General features: G+C 45.3%; 1 protein-coding gene across 12 annotated transcripts in view; it reads left to right on the top strand.

Moving 5' to 3' along the window:
- Positions 1-21,916, top strand: part of myom1b (myomesin 1b) — a 34,758-nt gene that overhangs the window by 5,802 nt on the left and 7,040 nt on the right. For 7 of the 12 annotated variants that reach the window (XM_045710660.1, XM_045710663.1, XM_045710666.1 and 4 more), the window contains 31 exons: positions 35-192; positions 505-597; positions 1,799-1,887; positions 2,139-2,180; positions 2,611-2,631; positions 3,855-4,016; positions 5,213-5,374; positions 7,053-7,194; positions 7,521-7,720; positions 7,908-7,961; positions 8,249-8,373; positions 8,588-8,771; positions 8,978-9,152; positions 9,359-9,480; positions 11,437-11,454; positions 13,643-13,839; positions 14,095-14,221; positions 14,571-14,755; positions 15,137-15,251; positions 16,211-16,367; positions 16,577-16,683; positions 16,869-16,913; positions 17,145-17,281; positions 18,080-18,224; positions 18,654-18,713; positions 18,850-18,917; positions 19,114-19,227; positions 20,689-20,776; positions 20,863-20,901; positions 21,353-21,458; positions 21,736-21,899. In XM_045710660.1, coding sequence (XP_045566616.1) covers positions 35-192; positions 505-597; positions 1,799-1,887; positions 2,139-2,180; positions 2,611-2,631; positions 3,855-4,016; positions 5,213-5,374; positions 7,053-7,194; positions 7,521-7,720; positions 7,908-7,961; positions 8,249-8,373; positions 8,588-8,771; positions 8,978-9,152; positions 9,359-9,480; positions 11,437-11,454; positions 13,643-13,839; positions 14,095-14,221; positions 14,571-14,755; positions 15,137-15,251; positions 16,211-16,367; positions 16,577-16,683; positions 16,869-16,913; positions 17,145-17,281; positions 18,080-18,224; positions 18,654-18,713; positions 18,850-18,917; positions 19,114-19,227; positions 20,689-20,776; positions 20,863-20,901; positions 21,353-21,458; positions 21,736-21,899 — 3,601 coding nt within the window. The remainder of the gene's footprint in view (positions 1-34; positions 193-504; positions 598-1,798; positions 1,888-2,138; positions 2,181-2,610; positions 2,632-3,854; positions 4,017-5,212; positions 5,375-7,052; positions 7,195-7,520; positions 7,721-7,907; positions 7,962-8,248; positions 8,374-8,587; positions 8,772-8,977; positions 9,153-9,358; positions 9,481-11,436; positions 11,455-13,642; positions 13,840-14,094; positions 14,222-14,570; positions 14,756-15,136; positions 15,252-16,210; positions 16,368-16,576; positions 16,684-16,868; positions 16,914-17,144; positions 17,282-18,079; positions 18,225-18,653; positions 18,714-18,849; positions 18,918-19,113; positions 19,228-20,688; positions 20,777-20,862; positions 20,902-21,352; positions 21,459-21,735; positions 21,900-21,916) is intronic. The other 5 variants (XM_045710662.1, XM_045710668.1, XM_014180780.2 and 2 more) reach the window with 3 other exon arrangements.

The raw sequence follows: 21,916 nt of genomic DNA, 5'->3' as shown, positions 1-21,916 counted from the left end.
CTTACAAAGGCTTAATGAACACACTGATCCCCAGATCTATGAGAACGAGGAGCATCACAAGCGTATGAACAAGGATAGCCTGATGCACGCCCCAGAGTTTGTGATTAAGCCTCGCTCCCACACGGTGTGGGAGAAGCAGTGTGTCAGGCTGCACTGTACTGTCTCTGGGTGGCCTGACCCACGGGTTGTCTGGTGAGTACTGCACTCACACACACATGCACATACATGCACACGCACACACCTCTCTGGATACACCTTAACATGACCAAGTGATCACTAACACAATACACCCCAAATCAATCCCTTGTGGATAGAGCATTAGCAATCCTATCCTCATGTCATCGCACTTAAAAACTATAAAACACACCATAAATACTTCTCTGGTGTCTATATAGCTAGCGTCTCTATGCTGATTCAGAGCTGTACTTTTACACTCCATTATCCTGCTTTTCATCCCCCTCTCTGCTTCCCTTGCCTTCTCTTCTCTCATCTTTCCACAACAAGGTACAAAAACAATGTGACAATCGACCCAATGGCCCACCCAGGCAAGTATAAGCTAGAGAGCAGCTACAACGTGCACTCACTGGAGATCAGCAGGTAGGCAACTACCCCAAAGCCACAGGATCTTCCACTATGTATCACTCATCTCAGAGTAGGAGTGCTGATTTAGGATCAGTTTAGCCTTTTTGGATCATAACGAATAAGATTACCTGGACATGCGGGCACCCGATCCTAGATCAGCACTCCTACTCTGAGTCGCTTGATACATGCATGCCCATGTCTTCTCCGTGAGGCTCATTGCTGTGTATTAACAGATACTTTCAAACAAGCCACAGTCATCTCTGGCTGTGGTAAAATGTCAGTGTGATGTCACCACCACGTCCCTTTAACACCCCTTTATGGTGTAATACAATCGCCACTCTCAGGAAAGGTCAGAAAAAGTTGTGGTGGGCCAGAGTGTGTGGGCACACTGACAACCATGGGAATGTTTGGACGGGCTCACATTGTGAACTCGAGGGACAGTGGATTGGGGTTCTTAGAAGTAGGTTTTGAAATGTGTGAAATCGATACCCCTCTCTGACTCTCGCTCTGTCCTACTCTCTGTCTGCCTGTCCACTAGCCTGCCTGCCTGTCTATCCCCCAGTGCCCTGACTAGCTCTGTGAGCTATAGACAGACACCAGAAAGCTGTTGGTGAAGGCTATACATGATCCAGAGACATTTTGCAGCTTGCCTCTCGATAACAAAGAGGATGTCTAAAGATAGCCCTTTTCCCCCACCAGAGGAATTATTTGGAGATAGAGGGCCCCTGTTGTGGCTTATTTTTAGGCCACTTCACCAAGGACTTAACACTTAAGTGTCTCCTGAGCTGTGTCAGATGGACAGAGATATTCTTTGTTTTCTCACAGTCGTCCAAACTCAACCACGCACGTTGCTCGTTGCTTTCTCTCTTTAGAAAGTTGGAAAGTATATTTCCGTGATAGAATCTAAGCACACGTAACATTCATACAGACGCATCTAGCAGCTGACACATGATGGCATCATCACAGTGTCTATTTATTCCCAGAGTATTCCCGGCCTGGAGTTCTGGAGCATTTTACAGTCCCAGCTCACATAGCTGTGTGTTGATTTCCATGTCCGAGCGGGGAGGGGGGTGGAGAGAGGGTATTAACGTACACGTGAACCATTAGGAGACAGAAACGTGTATCCGGGACATTGATTCACCTCTCGCTCTCTCTCTCTCTCTCTCTCTCTCTCTCTCTCTCTCTCTCTCTCTCTCTCTCTCTCCTCTCGTTTCAGATGTGATTTTGATGATACTGCACAGTATCGTGTTTCTGCCATGAACAGCAAGGGAGAGCTCTCTTCCTTTGCCTCCATCGTTGTTAAGAGTACGTTTCAATGCTGTCAATATGTCACAGTATGTTATTGCCTCTGTTAGACAATGGGTCATATTGTGCCTCCGCAATGAAATAGAGTAGACAACAACCCCCATGATTTCTCCATTTTGAAAATCACTGTCCTTCTAATTGCTGCTCTCGCAAAAAAGAAAGGAAGTCAATTCTTTGTCCTATTTTTCTGTCAACCACAACACAGTAATAACATGTTAATAGCAAGTACCTATTTGTTCATTCTACTCTAGGATTCAAAGGAGAGGTAGAGGAGGCTCTCCCCATGCCCAGACGTAAGTCAGAGGAATATCATTTCATATATACTCTTACTGTATATACTCACTACTCAATACTCAAATATATTACACGTATGACTGTATGTTTGTTTTACTCCATGTGTAACTCTGTGTTGTTGTATGTGTCGAACTGCTTTGCTTTATCTTGGCCAGGTCGCAATTGTAAATGAGAACTTGTTCTCAACTTGCCTACCTGGTTAAATAAAGGTGAAAAAAAAATGAAAAAAAAGTATAGTATTAACATGAAGAAAAAATATATACTAATATATACTAAACCGTATTAACATAAACGATTTGCAGTATGCTAAGCTATGCTAAGCTGGAACACTGTGGTTAGTTTTGAGGAGAGGGTTGGAGGGAGGTGGTGGGGGTCCTGGGGAAGCTATGGGTGCTAACAGCTTTTTTGTTCCCTTGACACTGGCCACAGCAAGGTCAACAGACAACGAAGGTAACAGGGTCTTTATAAAAGCTCTGCTCTGGTTTGATGGCGTTTGTGGTCTACTTAGTGTATTCACTGAGTGTCACTCAATGTGTATGCATGATCACTATTTGTGCATCTGTTTGGAAAGAGCCTGTGATCATACCTTAATAACAATCGTTGAATTGCCTGGGAGAGATCCACAGATGGTTCAGCGTGACAAACGTCCCTCTTTTTTTGAAATCGTAAACAACAGAATACTTGAACATTTTGGCAAGTATGAGGTTTTTGAAATTGTATGTTATAGAGCCTTGGAAGTGAAATACTGTAAACTCGAGTGTGACATAGAGAATATATGAAGCAATATAGAGAAACAAACACTTTAGTTTACAACCTGGAGAATATTGAAATGAGAATATAGATTACTGTAATCTGAAGAGCATCTGATTCACTACATACTAATTCAGAGGGGTTGGGTTAAATGCGGAAGACACATTTCGGTTGAATGCGTTCAGTTGTGCAACTGACTAGGTATCCCCCTTTCAACTACATAGCGACAAAGCCTGAAGAGTTCTAGTTTTATCTGAACTCAATTGTCGTTGATTAGTCGTATTCATAATCCCTTTTCAAATAATATTACAATCTAGTTAGATGCTAAGATTGGACATATGTTGGATTGAAGTCTTTAACTTCATCTAGGGTTTCATATGTCAAATGTACATCACTGTCTACTGCATGATGTGCACCTTAGTTTCCCCGGTGCGCTTTGTACGCACTGTAGCGTGTATTTGGTGTTGGAACACTGTACTTAATGATGTTAATGGCGTTTTTGTGTTGTCTTTTGGGTACATCAAGGTGTTCCTGTTCACATACCTGTCTGTTTGCATAGTTTTACCTATGTCTGTATGGGGTTCTTTTTTTTATGTCACTTTCTCTTGGGAGGGAATGGATCAAATGTAACGCAGCCAAGATAATGTTAAGTTACATCATCAATCATCCCAAAATGTCAAAAATGTATTGTGAAAAATGCTATAAGAGATAATGACTTGCATTGGTTTTTGGACAGAGATGCTAAAAAGTTAGCATTTTGAAGAACAGTTAATTGCCCTTTGTTCGTCCATCCCTTTGATTTGAATAATAATTTACGCAGGTGTCAGAATTTAAGGTGTGTCACAACACACAGTGTGGCATGATGGGAACACAACGGCGACCTGAACTCTGACCCCATGTTGTTTGGTGCTCCTTCCTGTCAGATGGCCTGATCTCTGAGTATGGCATCACTTTTGACACCCACATCGTGGACGGGTTTGGCGTGTCGTTCGGACGGGAGGGCGAGACCATGAGCCTGGGCGCCACAGTCATCATCTCCCCCAACTTGGCACGCTACCAGCCTGAAGTTCAGTGGTACAGAGATGGTAGGTGAAACCCCAGAGCTCTGGAAACTCTTGCCAGTGTTTGAATAAGGTTACATGGACAGGCAAGATCTGATCCTAGATCAGCACACCTATTCTGAGATGCTTGATTCATACAACCCCTGGGCTATGGAGAGAGACACTCCTGGAGGTTCCTTGGCTGAGACCTACCCAGTTGTCATCTGTGTGATACATTAGGCCACTGATACTGTATGTTCGTCTCCATGTCTAAGACTCGCTGATAGGCAGAACACATGAGACCGAGAGCTACTTGTGATTATGTGTATGTAAACTCTGATTAAGATATACTGTACATATGTCATGTGTTTAACATATTACAATTAGTCTGTAACCCGGAAAGTTGTGTAGGTGTAGGACCAATTCAACCCTGTAAAACGGGTATTCAACCGGAGGTTCACAGCCCCACTAGGGGTCCACAGAGGTACTGCAGGGGGTCCTCAAAAAAATAAATATATATATATAATGATTTTATGAATATCACTAGCAACAATAGAATAAAATAATTTTGAATTACATACCTACATTACAAAAGTGGAGTAGATCTTCTTTCTAATGATGTTAACTTTATTTCTCCACTTCTAATATTTAGCTAATTACACTCATTAGAGCCAATCACTCACTGGAGTATCTGACATGTATCCCACGAATAGGCTACCAGTGCGGCAAGTGCTGCTGGTTGCTGGTAAGCTTTCTTGACTTGGATATTAATTTTTGCCAACACATGACTAACCTTTTAACCCTTTACACTGGGCTGTATGGACAGAGCTAAATTGAAAAGTTTCTTACAGAAGAAATAGGAAATGCATATGCATAAGCACAGTAGCAATTGAAAGGGAACAGTTTGGAGATTATGGGAAAATGATTAGACCAAAGTTGAGGACACGACAGTTCCCCTGACCCAAGACTGAATTATCATTCACCTGACGGTAAGACAAAACTTGAAAACATTTGTTTTGCTAACATATGATGGAGGTCCTTGGGTCGTTGGTTTGCCTGGGAGGGGGTCCCTGGACAAGAAAAGGTTGAAGACCCCTGCTGTAAAATATGCTTCCTGGTTATTCATTCATTAAGGACCAGCTTAGAATGTGTTGGTATGCTTCTTTAGATCTGACTAGGTTATCCATCCATTATAACCTTATCTCTCTCTTTCTCTCACTCTGTGTCTCTCTCTCCATCAGATGTTCTTCTGCAGCCCTCCAAGTGGTGTCACATGCACTGGAGTGGAGACAAGGCCATGCTGACCCTGACACACCTGAACAAGGAGGACGAGGGTCTCTACACCCTGCGCATCACCACCAAGTCTAAATATGAGACCTACTCTGCTTACGTCTTTGTCAGAGGTGGGGAACTTACCATGAGCAACGCTGTACAACACTGTTGTCTGTGTCACATTATCCCTCCTCCTCAGTCCATTACATGCCTTGTTTACAGATTTTATTATTCACACGCACACTGTGTGTGTGTGTTCGTGTTTGTTTGAGCGCGGACAGAATGGCCTCTTGTTTACCGCCTCTCTGTTTCCACGATGGCCCTGTCTCATGTTCTGTGTGGCGTGTGGTCAACAGTCGATCAAGGTCAAGGTCACACAGACGCCTCCGCTGACACCAGATAATAAAGACGGCCCATGTGTTTGTGTGTGTGTGCGTGTGTTTGTGTGTGTGTATCTGAGTTGAGCCATAGCGGACTCTAGTTAATCCTACTACACACGCAATGGAAATCGCCCATTATGACCACGGAGATGATCAACTCCTGTCACAATCTCTGGCCTGGTTATGTGTAACATGGGACAAATGATACAGCCAACTCGTTCATCTGTTACTGTTGGTCGCCAGCACTAAGTTACTGACCTTCTCTGTTGTTCCATGCTACTCATTCTCTTGCTAACAGAGGAGACATGTGCTCTGTAGAGAGTCTGAACATGATGGAAATAGGCCTTGCTCTCTCTGTCATTGGTCAGGGTCGCATTGTAAAGGAGAGGCCAGGTACACTGTCTGTTTGCGGACACAGAGACCCCATAGCAGTCGAGAGACTGACAAGGCTATTCTCAGTGAGCTCATGAGCTCAGATATGGAATGAGATTGGCTGTCAACAGAGCTGGATACTGTATATATATCTCTTCTTCCAGGAGTGACAATAGCCTGCTGAGTGTCCTTTTAAGCCACAAAGAGCTTTCTCTCTCTCTCTCTCTCTCCCTCCACTCTCTCTCTCTATCTCTCTCTCTCCATTCTCTCTCTATCTCTCTGTCTCTCCACTCTATCTCTATCTCTCTCTCCATCTTTCTCTCTGTCCATCTCTCTCTGTCTCTCTCCACTCTCTCGCTGTCTCTCCATTCTCTCCCTCCACTCTCTCCATCTCTCTCTGTCTCTCTCCATTCTCTCTCTCCGCTCTCTCTTTATCTCTCTCACTCTCTCCATCTCTCTCTCCTCTCTCTCTCTCTCTCTCTCTGCCTCTCTCCTCTCTCTATCTCTCCACCTCTATATATATCTTTCTTACACACACACAGTAAAATAATATCAGGCAGTATATAGTCCTACAGTTCATACAGCTACCGTACACACATGCACAGACTTACAGTCCACAGACCACATAAGATATAGCACAAAAAGTTTTAGCACCCTCTCTCACATTCACACTGAATCAGTCAGTCCATCGCTAAGTGGCTAATTCTGTTTCTCACTTTCTGGGAAGTGTGTGTTCTGTCTCTTTAAGAGTCGCCTTTCACCGAGGGGCACGCTGCTGCTAATTCTGTCCCATCTGCTCCAGCCTGCTCCGGGGTTGTGTTTAACTTAAAGACCAGTAGCATTCCTGGCACTAAGCCATGGAGCCACAGAGTTCCGCTGGGAGTACAGCAATGTACAGTACGTGCACTGTGCTTCAAAACAACAAGCCACAATGAAAATACTCCAACTGTATACCACAGAGATCCTATAATACACCATGGATTCGATATGTAATTGTATGTGAGAGTGAGTGAGAGAACTACACATTTACCTGACAATGTGTGTGTGCCCGTATCAGATGCCGATGCGGAGGTGGAGGGGGCCCCTGGCGCCCCTCTGGATGTGAAGTGTCAGGACGCCAATAAGGATTACGTCATCGTGACCTGGAAGCAGCCGGCTGTGGACGGTGGCAGCTCCATCCTGGGCTACTTTGTGGACAGGTCAGTACCATCCCCCATCACTACATGCCAGTAGTAAATCCTAGGCTTGTCATGACACAGCTGGACAAACACGGGAACAAATCTCCCTTATGCACCCCATACTGCCATTAACTCCAGTTGCATATTGTATAAGTAGAGGGCCAGGCCAGGTCACGTGACCTGACCTATAACCATGTGAAATTATCTTGTTATAGGCTATAACAAGGGCCTAGTTTCTCCCGACCTTACCAATAGGCCTAACTCTGTGTCCTACCAATAAGGCCTTAGCGAGATCGTTATTGAATGGCTGATGGCCTGTATGCTGTCTCTTTGTGCCCTGTGTTCAGGTGTGAGGTTGGCACCACCCACTGGAGCCAGTGCAACGACACGCCCATCAAGTTTGCCCGTTTCCCCGTGACCGGGTTGGTGGAGGGGCGCTCCTACACATTCCGTGTGCGGGCCGTCAACAAGTCTGGCATGAGCCGGCCATCCCGTGTCTCTGAGGTGGTGGCAGCCATGGATCCTGCCGACCGCGCGCGAATGAGAGGTACGGCGGTCAACCCCTGTCTGCCATCTGGCCCTCCTTGTCTGTGTTCTCTCATATTGTGTTATGGTACTGCAAAATGAATATATTGTGAGTATGAACCTTTGCAATGTCTGATGGTTTTAGTTTCGTGCATGTGTTTTCTTGTAACTATGCATCTGAAAGCTGCTCCTTTTCCCCTGGCCCCCAGGTACCTCTGCACCCTGGACCGGCCAGATCATTGTCACTGAGGAGGAGCCTGCAGGTAGGAAGGAAATGTTTCTGCACTCATCAGTGTTGATCAATATTTTGACGCAGCTATAGATCTGATCTTATAGGGGCCTACCCCTTACAGTACCTTGTGGTCTTTGATCGGAAGGGTAACGAAAGCTCTAGTCTAGCTTGGTTGCCAATCTGCTGGTCTGTTGCCATCTTCTAATGGAAAGGTCATGTTTTGGCTTGACAATGACAAGGCAAGAGCACAAACTGATCTCGGACCAGGCTACGAGATCAAACCCCTGACACGTTTTCTTTCACATCACTTCCTATCAGAGGGTGTGGTCCCCGGCAGACCCAAAGAACTGGAGGTCACCGAGGCCACCAAGAACTATGTGGTTCTGAGCTGGAAACCCCCTGGAGAGAGAGGCCACGAGGGCATCATGTACTATGTGGAGAAGGTAAGCTATACGGTATATACTTCATTAACATCACATACCTGATCTGTAGCGTGACTCATCTGATCAATATAACCTACATTTCATTCACTGTTTCGCATCCATAACAACCACCATATCAAAATCATTCAATAAGATTTTAATTTTGTATTTTATAGTTCTGGGAGGTGTTTGGAGGGTTGGAGCCGTACTCTGACTATTCAGTGTTGTGTGTTAGTGTGTGTCGGGCACAGACAGTTGGCAGAGGGTGAACACAGAGATCCCAGTGAAGTCTCCTCGCTTCGCCCTGTTTGATCTGGCGGAGGGAAAGGCCTACAGCTTCCGTGTGCGCTGCTGCAACTCCGCCGGCGTTGGCGAGCCATCAGAAGCCACCGAGGCCACCACTGTCGGGGACAAGCTGGGTGAGGGGGTCACAAGTCACACGCCTTACCACTACAGCACTTCCCACTGTTCCAACAGAAATAGATGTGGCATATGCTTACGTATTTACTCTGAAAGACACGCACTCCTCTCCGAATCAGTCTACTTGAGCTCTTACATGCCTATTTGAAGTGAAATCTTAGTTTTTTTTTTCTCCATTTGATCTTAGTTGAATTGTTGTCCCCAGATATCCCGTCTGCCCCAGGCCGTGTGGTTCCCACCAGGAACACAGACACGTCCGTGGTTGTGTCCTGGGAGGCTTCCAGGGACGCCAAGGAGCTGGTGGGATACTACATCGAGGCCAGCATCGTGGGTAGCAACAAGTTTGAGCCATGCAACAACAAGCCTGTCAAAGGCACCAGGTACAACGGTCCTTCTAACAATCCTTCTATCAATCTTTTACAAATATATACATATACAAATGGTGACCATAAATCTAATTCAATACTATATGTAATTGATGGTGAGCGCAAGTAAGTTGACAAAACATTTTTTTCTCCCCACAAAGACTTAGAGATTGATGGTGTGAAACGTCTTTCTCAAAGTGTTTTTGTGTACTGGTAAACAGGTTTATCTGTCACGGTCTGGTGACAGGAGAGAGCTACGTGTTCAGAGTGAAGGCACTGAACGCCGCTGGGCTCAGCGAGTGTTCTCAGCAATCTGAGGCTATTGAGGTGAAGGCTGCTATTGGTAAGTGAGAGGAAGAGTGTCATGGCACAGTCATACTAGACAATAGGGTAGGAAGCCATTTTAGGAAGATTGTGAAGAGCCATATACAAGGAACTTATTTTTTATGTTTAGATGGAGCATGATTACACGCTAAGAAAAAAAGGTGCTATCTAGAACCTAAAAGGGTTCTTCGACTGTCCCCATCGGAGAACCCTTTGAAGAACCCTTTTTGGTTCCAGGTAGATCCCATTTTATTCCAGGTATAACTCTTTTGGGTTCCATGTTGAACCCTTTCTACAGAGGGTTTTACATAGAACCCAAAAGGATTCTTTCTACCTGGAACCAAAAGCGGTTCTCCTATGGGGATAGCCGAAGAACCCTTTTTGAACCCTTTTTTTCTAAGAGGGTATGTGACTTAAAGTTGGGTTATAATTTTATGGTACTAGGATCAGGAAAGCCTTTTAGCTCTATGAGTGGGTGGAATGTGATAATTGTTTCTTATGCATAATATTGTTATTACTCCTTTTGTAATATGCCGATGATGAAAGAAATATCCCGTTTCCACAATGAACAGGGGTTTAGCTGATGTGTTGCACCATTGTCTTCTTTTTTTGCTGTCCATTGAGACATCACGTTGTCAGCTCTGTGTACCATCAGCATTTCGACTCCTCCCACGTGTTCTTTCCCATGGTTCCACTCTGTCAGTCACCCGAACAAGCCCCACCCGCCACCCCCACACCCCCTGTTGAGTCAGAACCTATCCCCACTCTCCCTGCACAACCTGAGGCGGGCCAGGGTCAGGAGTTGTAGACTTCCTCTAATTTGGGTCAGTGCGATCCAACTCAGCGGTTGTTACAAACCAGCCCACCTTGCGTTCCTCTGTCACCCCCCCCTCCACCCCCACCCCCCATCACGTTGCCTGGGCACGAGATGTATCAGCCTCCACCACCCACCTGGTGTTTAAGGTACCCACCCCCTCTCCACCCCACCAACAATAACCCCTGATCTGCATTGTGCATCTGCCCATTCTACTCACTCTCAACTGGGAATACAAGCTCTGGTCCCAGGTGTTACAGCGGCTGGCGCCTCGCTAACGCTGATCTGCGCTAGCGCCCTGGACCAGAGCTAGGGAACAGGAATGCTAAACTGCTCCTTTACAGTTGTCCCATTAATGTCTGCACTGTGACGAACCAAGCTTCTAGCTATGACACATCACTCATTCACTGGCCAGCTTTGTGCCGAGCAGCATGCTCTGTTTTCCCTTATGAAACACACTTAGTAACAACGCCAATGGATTTCTCTCTACAGTCCATCACAACTGATAATAGTCGGTAGACCTAGAGTCTAGGCCCATTAGTGGTAGTGTCTTACGCGATAAAAGACATACAATTGAATACTCACAATTGAGCTGAGGTTAGTATGAGGAAACACTTCTATCGCACATCTTTTCAAACTATATTAGGGAGAATTAACTGCATTTATGTCCATAGATCTCACTCATAACCATTTCCAATAGCTGTCTCCCATTGAGTAAATTGCTATACACCATTATATATATTTGAAAAATGTAACCCGTATTGTGCATATAATGAAATCCACTGGTATCATTACGAAAGTATGCTGTGGCTTTTTCATGAAGGGTTGGCGCAAAGCCTGCACACACTCGCTTTCTCCCCTCACATGCTTGTGCTTTCTCTTTAACTCTGCAACTCGCTTCCACACGCAGATGTCACTCGTTGGTCATCTTGTCTTCATTTTTCAGTGCAGTCTGATGAAGACATTGTACTGTATTTAATATTGTATGTGATGGTATTGGTAATGTTTTCTTTCTCTCTCTCCCTCTGTCTCTCTGTCTCTCTCGTCCTTACTCTCTGAGTGAGCTGACTGAGATTTTAGCTGTTTGTTAGTGTGAATGGTTGATCTTCTCTTTGCCTGTGTAAAATGGCTTCTTTTGCTTTTTTCTGCTAACTCCTGTAGGGGGCGGTATTCCTCATGGTGTGTTGCCGGAGTGGGAGTTACCAAGGGGTGGTAACGTGGGCGGACTAACCAAGCACACGCCACGCTGGACGGGCACGCATGAGGCCGTTCAGTACCCCCCTTACACTATGCTAAAGCTCAATGCTCAAACTGGCAGTGTGCCTGGCCCAGGGGCCGGAGCTGGGGCAGGGGCCACTAGCTCAAGCCCCTCAGGCCCCTCAGGCTCTTCAGGGCCCCTGGCTACAGGAAATAAAGGCAAGGGGGGCAAGAGAGGCAGTGTGACCTGGGCCCCTGACCTGGTCACAGAATCAGTCACAGACTCGGTCACAGAGCCGGCCAAGGCCACGGATGAGGTTAAAGGTCAGGCTAAGGTGCTTGAGGCCGGGAAAACATGTAAGTCCTCTGTAGATGTTTCAGCCAAATGGGGGACAGAGAAAGAAACAGCCCACAGCGTGGGCTGGCCCAGGACAGACCCAGACCCAGGTGAGCACTCAGTCAGGCCACGCCAACTCTTATATCATCAGATCATCCAAAATAAAACAACTCTTCATCTTTTCCCCCACAAGGATTATTTTTCCTTTTTTAAACTGAAGCTTTTTTCTTTGTACACTTTTTCCTTTTTTGAAATGTATTTTTTTTTAATCACTTTTGTAAGAAGGTAGAAAACTATTTTGAAAAAAAAAAACTGCCACTAATATTTGTATAGGGATCACACTTTGAACGTATGTGGTTCTACTCTCATATTCACAGGAAAGGCATTAAAACACAATACATATAGCCAAAGTATTCAACTGGTAAAATCCTATTTTTATCTCAAGGTAAGTTTCTATAACAGCTTTCTCAGTTTAACTACACAGTCACGCAGCCTTTCAGGCAATCTACTGGCCACCTCTACCACAAGGCTGCCTCACACACACATGGGGGGGGGGGGGGGCTTTTTGTCCTCCCTCCATACCCTCAGTGTTCAGGCACTGTGCTGGCCACCTCTCAACTTAATGTAGCCGGTTTTGTATAGAAGGGATATTGCTTTTGTCAAAATTGACTTTTCGTAGCACGTTAGGAGAATTAACGTAGCAGGTTACGATAATTAGGTTAAGGTGAGGAAAACGGTTAGGAAAAAGGTTAAGGTCAGCTATTTTGGGCTCCCGAGTGGTGCAGAGGTCCAAGGCACTGCATCTCAGTGCTAGAGGCGTCACTACAGACCCTGGTTCGATCCTGGGCTGTATCACAACCGGCCGTGATTGGGAGTCCCATACGGCGGTGCACAATTTGCCCAGCGTCATCTGGGTTAGGGTTTGGCTGGAGTAAATAAGAATTTGTTCTTAACTGACTTGCCATTTTAAATAAAGGTTAAATTGAAATATTTCAACATCTGATGTCAATTTGACAAAAGCTGTATCCCATCTAGCTCCTGTAGCCTGGCTGGCTCACAAACTCTGTGCTCTTTTAAGGTCCACCGTCACTTTGGGAGAGCAGTGCACATTAACGCACAGAGGCACTGTGACATAGCTGGAGCTAGCCTGTCACAGCTTGTCTCTGAAGTGGGTCAGCCAATCTCAAGCCAGAAATGAACGCCTATGACCTGAGACCTTTTTGGTAGTGTACTTCCTAGTCAGATTCTACGCCATACCCCCTCCCCCAAATTAGGGAGCACCCCATGTCCATGTGACTATTTGTGTGACAGGTCAATTTATCATGAGTATGTAATATTATCCAGTTATCTGTGTGAGCTCCCTCTATAGAAGACACCACCGTAGACCAGCCACTGAAATCATATGTGTTCTCACAGCTCCAGTGGCAAAAATATTTTGTCTCATTCCAACTCTGTTCAGTCCAGGTCCCTGAAATTTGTCTCCCCGTAAATTGGTCAATGTGTGATGACTCAGTGTCTGGTTGAAACATAGTTTGAGGTGAAAGGTTAAGGGTTAAAGGTGCAGAGAGTAGTCTCTTACAGCAAGTATGGGTGACAAACTGTATCCCTTAGCTGTTGTTTAACCAACAGAGAACTTTGAACTTTGTTTGTGATTAAGTTGATTAGTGCCCAATACTTGCTCTAAGAAAGCAGAAAGTTAGTAAGTCAAAGTGATGAAAGACTGAAGCTCAACTAAGAGCATTATGAAGGCTTTACAGAGCTTCCGTCTCCCATGACTTCCTCGTCTCACAGTTGACACAGCATGATGCTAACTGGAGTCCTCTGCTGTCCCAGCGTCCCCTACCCCACCCTATGGCATCAGCGTTCTGGAGTGCGTGCGGGACTCTATGGTGCTGGCCTGGAAGCAGCCCACCTTCATCGGAGGCGCTGACATCACCGGCTACTTCGTGGACTACCGTGAGGTCATCAATGGGGTGCCAGGGACATGGCACGAGGCCAACGTCAAGGCTGTCAGCGACAGAGCCTACAGAGTGAGTTAACCATTTTGTTTCTTTTGGGATGAAGCTACCCTCTTTAACCTGAATTTGCAGGCACCTTTTGTCATATCGGGAGAAAAGGGAGAATGGTTTTTCACTGTCTGTCTGTCTGTCTGTCTGTCTGTCTGTCTGTCTGTCTGTCTGTCTGTCTGTCTGTCTGTCTGTCTGTCTGTCTGTCTGTCTGTCTGTCTGTCTGTCTGTCTGTCTGTCTGTCTGTCTGTCTGTCTGTCTGTCTGTCTGTCTGTTCAGGTGTCTGACTTGAAGGAGAACAGGAAGTACCAGTTCCAGGTGCGTGCTGCCAACATGGCAGGCGTGGGCATCCCTTCTCTGCCCAGTGGAACGTTTGTCTGTGAGGAGTGGACCATTGCTGTGCCAGGTGGGTAGTGCCACTAACATTCACTTGCAAATATGAGAATTACACTGTAACCCATCAACATCGATACTGTATCACAATACAATTCATACACTGCGAAGATGTGTCTGAATTATTATAATTTTTAACTTAAATTATAACCTCCATCTCCTTTTGTGGTGATGGTGTCGAAGCTTGCATGCACAGGGACATTATCTATGTACATTGCATTGCCTATGTGTGTGTCCCAAATAGCCCTATGGGCCCCGGTCAAAAGTAGTGCACTACAAAGGGAATATGGTGCTATTTGTACCACAGCCTTACGTCCGTTCTTCAACTCTAAACCTAATTATTTACCCCTAATTTCCCACAGGACCTCCCCATGATTTGCAGGTGACAGAGGTGCGCGCCAACACTCTGGTGTTGCTTTATAAGCCACCAGTGTACCAGGGCCGTGACCCAGTCAACGGGTTCTACATTGACATCAAAGAGGCTGATGCTGAGGAGGAGGCTTGGAGAGGAGTCAACGAGAAGGCTGTCCTCACTAACTACATGAAGGTCAGGACCCTGTCCACACTCCTATCGCTCCACGGTGAATTTTCCCCTGTGACAGATCTAAGATCAGCTTCCCCTCCCCAAATCCTAACCTTAACCATTAGTGGGGGAAACTGACCCAGGATCAGCCTCTAGGGGCAACCATTTCTATCCACTTAAGTCAATCATACCGTTGAGCACACATTCTAATTCAGAATTCAAATGCATAGTGTCTGATTGTAAGTGGGATTTGATTGGTGGAGGTATTAGGTCAGTCAGAGGATGTGCCCCGTGTGTAAAGGGATTTTCAATACTGCAAATTGTGTCTCAATAGTAATATTATATAGTAATAGTTGATGTATGTGACTAACATGTGTATAATGTGACTCTTTCTTTCATGAGCAGATTAAGAGTCTAAAGGAGGGGGAGACCTATGTGTTCCGAGTGCGTGCTCAGAATAAGGCAGGTGTGGGAAAGGCCTCTGAGCCCACAGAACCAGTCCTGGCCAAAACCAAACCAGGTAGGACGATGTTAAAGACCCCTCAACAGAGCATGAGGGAGAGGGAGGAAGGACATTGTTATTAAGCATACATACTTCACATTTAATTTAAGTCATACCTTGAAGTCAGGCACCTCGTGTAGAATAGTCTCCATTGGGCACTACGTTCGGATGATTTGTTGTCCCTGGGCCAATTTAGGAAATTGGTTAAGGATTTTATAGGGATGAATGTGTATTTTTTTATTTTATTATAATGGCTAATGTGTATATTTTGTATATAATTGTGCTGATGTGACTGTTGTTCCCAGGGCATGCTTGTGAATGAGACATAGGTTTCAATGTGTCTCCCTGGTAAAATACAAGTTAAATAAAAAAGACCCCCTCCCCACACAGCTATTTCTTTTCTTTCCTGTTGAAAAACCAAGTATAAATACAGATAATGTACAAACACTCAAACACCAAATTACATATTGGTTTCCTTACCCCTGTAAGCAGTCTAGGACAAGGTATGACAGCAATCCATAGCTAGGTTTAATTTCCCCGGCACTGTTTCCAAATGCTAACATTTGAGTATTTGTGGTTCAAATCCCATTCAAGTAATGGGACAGATACTCACATTTTTCTCGCATCATGTCCAAATCACCCGAAAGTATCTCAAATGTGTTGTGAAGCTCACCAAAGTCACTTATAGATGATTTGAACATGATGAATGAAAAATGCGAATATCTGTCCCATGACTTGAATGGGATTTGTGCCAGAAATGCTTAAACGTTAGCATTTGGAAACCGTGTCAGCCACTGCCAGGGAAACTGGAAACTGCTGTCCTACCTTGTACATAGACCGCTTACAAGGTCATTTTATAATTTGGGTGAACTATCCCTTTAGTGGTAAAAAATATTCCTACATTTAGTCATACTGCACCTTTTGCATGTGTTTTTAAGTCTCCAGCCGTGTTTGACTTTAGGTCTGTTCCCTCTCAGGCACTACGGAGATTGTTGTGGACGTTGATGATGATGGAGTGATCTCCATGAACTTTGCCTGCTCCAACCTGACTCCAGACTCCAAATTTGTGTGGTCAAAGAACTACGAAGAGATCACAGACGATACTCGTATTTCTGTGGCGACCAGTGGGGAGAAGTGTGTGTGTGTGTGTGTGTGTGTGTGTGTGTGTGTGTGTGTGTGTGTGTGTGTGTGTGTGTGTGTGTGTGTGTGTGTGTGTGTGTGTGTGTGTGTGTGTGTGTGTGTGTGTGTGTGTGTGTGTGTGTGTGTGTGTTTGAAAGAAGATTAGGTAATCTAAAGTACTTCAGTATGTTGATTGTGCTGGTGCCATTGTGTCTACCCCTCAGGTCCAAAGCCACCTTCAATATGCCTGCGGAGGATGACATCGGCATTTACTCTTGTGCTGTCACCCACACCGACGGTGCTTGCTCCAGCTACACTCTCTCAGCAGAGGGTGAGTCCAACTGTGTGTCTGTGGTACTGTAGCACTGTACTAGCCTGACCACGTAATCACTTAAGCAGCTAACTTAGAAGGTTATTAAGAGGGTCGCAGAGCTTCATTGCTCCCGTGTAATTTCTACTTCTTAATCTCCGATAAATATTTCATTTATTTCATAAGTCTTTTTTCTTTTTTGACAGAGTTGAAGAAACTGCTGGAGCTCAGCCATGACCACAAATTCCCCAGTGAGAAACTCAGACACCCTGTTCTATGGCTGCATCCCGAATGGCACCCTATTCCCTTAGTGCACCACATTTGACCAAGGGAAAAAGTAGTGCACTGTGTAGGGAATAGGGTGCCATTTGGGATGCGGCCTATCTGTTTGTTCTGTGCATGACTCTTTCCTCACTGTTCCTGCTCTCACTTTTTCACCTTCTCTCCTCTCTGTCTCTCTCCTTCTCATTTGATCTGTCTAGTTATTCCATTAAAGACAGAGCTGGCTGTGGAGCTGCAGGAGAAGGGCAGAATTCGCTTCTGGCTGCAGGCTGAGAAGATCTCTGCTAATGGCAAAATAGAATATGTGTTTAATGACAACAGTCTCTCCCAGGGAGAGGTAAGTAGGCATTGAATGGAAACAAAATAACTGAACTCTCTTAATGTTGAGCCGCTTTGGGACTGGAAACAAAATGCACTCCTTTAGGGTTGTTAAAATTCCCAGGTTTAGGGGCCTCCCGAGTGGCGCAGTGGTCTAAGGCGCTAGAGATGCTGGGTTCGAGTCCAGGCTCTGTCGCAGCCGGCCGCGACCAGGAGGCCCATGGGGCGGCGCACAATTGGCCCAGCGTCGTCCGGGAGGGTTTGGCTGGCAGGGATATCCTTGTCTCATCGCGCACTAGCGACTCCTGTGGTGGGCCGGGCGCAGTGCACGCTGACACGGTTGCCAGGTGTACGGTGTTTCCTCCGACACATTGGTGTGGCTGGCTTCCGGGTTAAGCGGGCATTGTGTCAAGAAGCAGTGCGGCTTGGTTGGGTTGTGTTTCGGAGGACGCATGGCTCTCGACCTTCGCCTCTCCTGAGTCCGTACGGGAGTTGCAGCGATGAGACAAGACTGTAACTACTACCAATTGGAATCCATGAAATTGGGGAGAAAAAGGGGTGAAAAAAAAAAATCAAATACATTAAAACAAAATATCAGGATTTCCAGAAATCATGGTTGGAGGTTTCCTGGATTTTGTGCTTATTGCAGGAATTCTCCAACTGGCATTTCTGCAGAACCTGGGAATTTGGGGAAAGTTACCTGCAATTTGCGACCCTATGCTCCCTACATATGTATAACATCTACTGTAATTTCTGTTGTTGAGATAAAGTTTCTGAGACCAGACTAAAAAGGCTTTTCCCATGACCTGCTTTCCAGAAATACAAGATGAACTTTAACAAGGACACAGGGGTGATTGAGATGATCATGGAGTCTCTGCTCCCAGAGGACGAGGGAACCTTCACCTTCCAGCTGCAGGATGGCAAAGCAACCAACCAGTCCAGCCTGGTGCTGATTGGAGATGGTAGGATAAACTCAGCCACTCATTCTCTCCTCCTCCTATCATCTTCCGTCACTCTCTCCTCTCGCCTGTGCCAGTCAGTTTAGCTATCATGCCAACTCCATGTCAGTCTTTGTCATGGAATGACAAGGACAGCAGTGGAGTAGGCAAGAGCACAAACAGATCTGGGACCAGGCTATCTCTCCTCTGTTGTAAAGAAAAAACAGCCCCACTATGGCTCAGAAGTTAGCTCTTAACATATTTCACTAGAGGGCAGTAAAAGCTTACTATAAACCATAAACTATTGTGCACACATTAATAACAAATGTATCTGATTTAAATAATATCCACGTCAATGTACAAGACACATCATAGTGACTATATTACATGAAAGATTAATGTGATTGTATGTAAAAGTTTTGTCACCTAATCAGGAGTGATGTGTTTTTCCAGTGTTCAAGGGGCTGCAGAAGGAGTCTGCGTTCATGCGCAAAGAGTGGCACAGAAAGCAAGGTATGGGATCTTTTTAAATGAAGAAAATATGTCATGAGTGGAGTGGTGATACAGTGAGATATTCGATTTATAGAACAATGTCAGAAATCATAGCAACATAATTGATCATTGAAATAATCCCACTGGTTTTTCGTAGGTCCTCACTTTGTGGAGTATCTGAGTTATGAAGTGACCCCGGAATGTTGTGTTATCCTGAAATGCAAGGTGAGAATGCTGAGGAACAGGGTTAGAGGGAACTCTTGGATAATGGATGTCAGTATTAGGAAAATTCTTCTTAGGTCAGCTCACACGCCTCTCCAGATGACTTGTTACCCACCGGTGTGCAGTAAGGAAGTGGACCTGAACATCCTATCTCTGTCTATCTCTATTTCTATCCATCTGTCGCTGTCACCCTCTGCAGGTTGGGAACATAAAGAAAGAGACTGTTGCATTGTGGTACAAGGATGGGCGTGAGGTCAAGGGAGATGAGAAACTCACCTTCACCGAGGGAGTGCTCAAACTGGAGATTGCTCAGGTGAGAGGGATTCTGCAGTTATTTCATGTACATCATACATTAGAAATATATACAGTACCACAAGCCTCTTATGCAGCAGTATAAGACCATACGGCACAATACCTGTCTTTAGAGGGTTAATAATATTGTTTTGCACATTACTCTAGGCTATATGAATGGCCCTTCTATACAGTAGACTACATAAAGGTTGGAAAATATAATATTTTCAATATGCTGCACATGTATGAACATACTGTGTGTATTGAATGTTTTTGTAATATGTTCTACACATCATTATACAGTCCATGTGCTGTTTGTTTGCAACTGTGTATGACTGTATCATCATTGCACATCTCTGTCTATATGTTCATATATCATAAATATATGGGTTCCTCACACAACATGGATGCTATCTTCTGGCTGCAAGATGGTGGAGAAAGTTGAGCATAAGTCGGTCTGAAGGGGTTGCGACCATGTGAAAAGTTTTGTCTTACTCTGATCGTACATTACTGTCTTAATATCGCTTTCTTAATTATATTAATCACAATTTCTGTCTTTTCCAGTTACAGCATCTAACCGATCCTTACTTAAATTTGTATAAAACCTCTTAAATTCTAACCCCCCCATTTATTATTCCTTACTAAATTACAGCATATTTCGACACGATTCAACATTTTTCCTCTAACACACCATGTCTCAACCATTGTTCTCTGTATTAAAGGTAGACTGACGTAGATGCAGAAAGGAAACTGCATAGTGGGTCAATTTCCTTAACAACTAAGAGCTGTGAAGCGCGAGGCTCAACTTCTCTGCTGTTTTGGTGCCTGGGCTACCACACTGTAAACAGAGTGAAGCGAACCCGTGCACATGCGCAGATATTGTGTGTGAGAGTGAGGCCTTGCAACTCGCTCATCTCAATATCTGCGGTGCTGCTCGCGGCAACATCATTTCGCTGAGTCTACCCCTTTTTAATGTGTTTTATAAAATCTGTTTCATGTCTTTTACAGTATATCATGTCCTTTTGTAATTCACCTGTTTTCCACCCGACATCTGTCTACCTAGTCTTCAGCCAAACACACCACTCGTCTCTGTGTGTAGTCCAACGTGCGTGTCATCAAAAGTGGCACAGTGTGTGCACGTGTGACACGCATCGTGCCTTAGCGGTGCAGTATGTAAACATGTCACATGTGTCCTATTACAGCGTGATGCTCCTCCTGCAGCTGTAGCGACAGACCTAGACAATTCCCTCGAGGACCTTATCTGGAGAATACTAAAAGTTGGGATCAGCGTGATCTTTTTGTCACCTTAAGTGATCATCTTCTTGGTTTTGCTGTTTTGAGAATGCTTTTTTGCTTTTGTGTCAAATAAATGTGTGTCCTGCAGCACCCATAGCAGGGGAGAAAAGCTTGCCTTTTCGCTTGAGAGTTGAATTTTCTTCATTTGCAAAATGATGTCTGTCTCAAACCTAGCCTTCTCTTATAGATCTCAAAGAAGGATGCCGGTGTCTATGAGATTGTTCTGAAGGATGACAGAGGGCAGGACACATCCACGTTGAATCTGACAGAACAAGGTGACTAACCCCTCAAAGCCATACCTCATTGTGTGTGCAGTAAAGCGTCAACAAGGCCTCATCATATTTACATTTCTGTCCTCCAGGTTTCAGAGACTTGATGAATGAAGTGTTCAGTAATATTGGTAAGTACATGTGCCTCACTGCAGTGGTAAACCCATCAACTAAAGTTGAACTTGGGTTCAAGACATCCATAAAGTCTTCCTCTGTAAAGTTGCTCTGTGTAACGTTGCACTGTGTAACGCCTCTGTAACGCTGCACTTTATAACGTCTTTGTAACGTTGCACTGTGGAACATCTCTGTGACGTTGCACTGTGAAACATCTATGGTAACTCTGCGCTGTGAAACATCTCTGTGACGTTGCGCTGTAGAACATCTCTGTGACGTTGCACTGTGGAACATCTCTGTGACGTTGCACTGTGGAACATCTCTGTGACGTTGCGCTGTGGAACATCTCTGTGACGTTGCACTGTGGAACATCTCTGTGACGTTGCACTGTGGAACATCTCTGTGACGTTGCACTGTGGAACATCTCTGTAACGTAAGACTGTGTAACATCTCTGTAACGTTCCCTAGCCAACTCATCCACTGCACTGAAGATCCAGAGCACAGACGAGGGCATCAGACTCTACTCCTTTGTCAGTTACTACAACGAGGCGCTCCAGGTCACCTGGCACCACAAGTGTGTAGTCTCCTTACTTGTGTGTGTGTGTGTGTGTGTGTGTGTGTGTGTGTGTGTGTGTGTGTGTGTGTGTGTGTGTGTGTGTGTGTGTGTGTGTGTGTGTGTGTGTGTGTGTGTGTGTGTGTGTGTGTGTGTGTGTGAATGTTAGTGCGCACGTGTGTGCGTGCCTGAATGTGCGCGTGTGTGTTTGCATGTACATTCAACTGTCAGGTGTGCGTCGCCTGTGAGATGCCGCCTATACGTGTGTGTGTCAGTCAGCTGTTTTCCTCTCTAATAGGGATGCAGCGATAGCCTTCACAGACCGCATTAAGAGTGGTGTGGTGGGAGAGCAGCTGTGGCTACAGATCACAGAGCCCACAGAGAAAGACAAGGGCAAATACGCCATCGAGTTCCATGACGGAAAGGGCGGTCTGAAGAGGACAGTAGAGCTGTCTGGCCAGGGTGAGACGACGGCTGAG

This window comes from Salmo salar, chromosome ssa29 (assembly GCF_905237065.1).
Source record: "Salmo salar chromosome ssa29, Ssal_v3.1, whole genome shotgun sequence".
Lineage (NCBI taxonomy): Eukaryota > Metazoa > Chordata > Actinopteri > Salmoniformes > Salmonidae > Salmo > Salmo salar.
The sequence above is the reverse complement of the archived record's forward strand: the minus strand, read 5'-3'. Positions and strand labels throughout refer to the sequence as shown.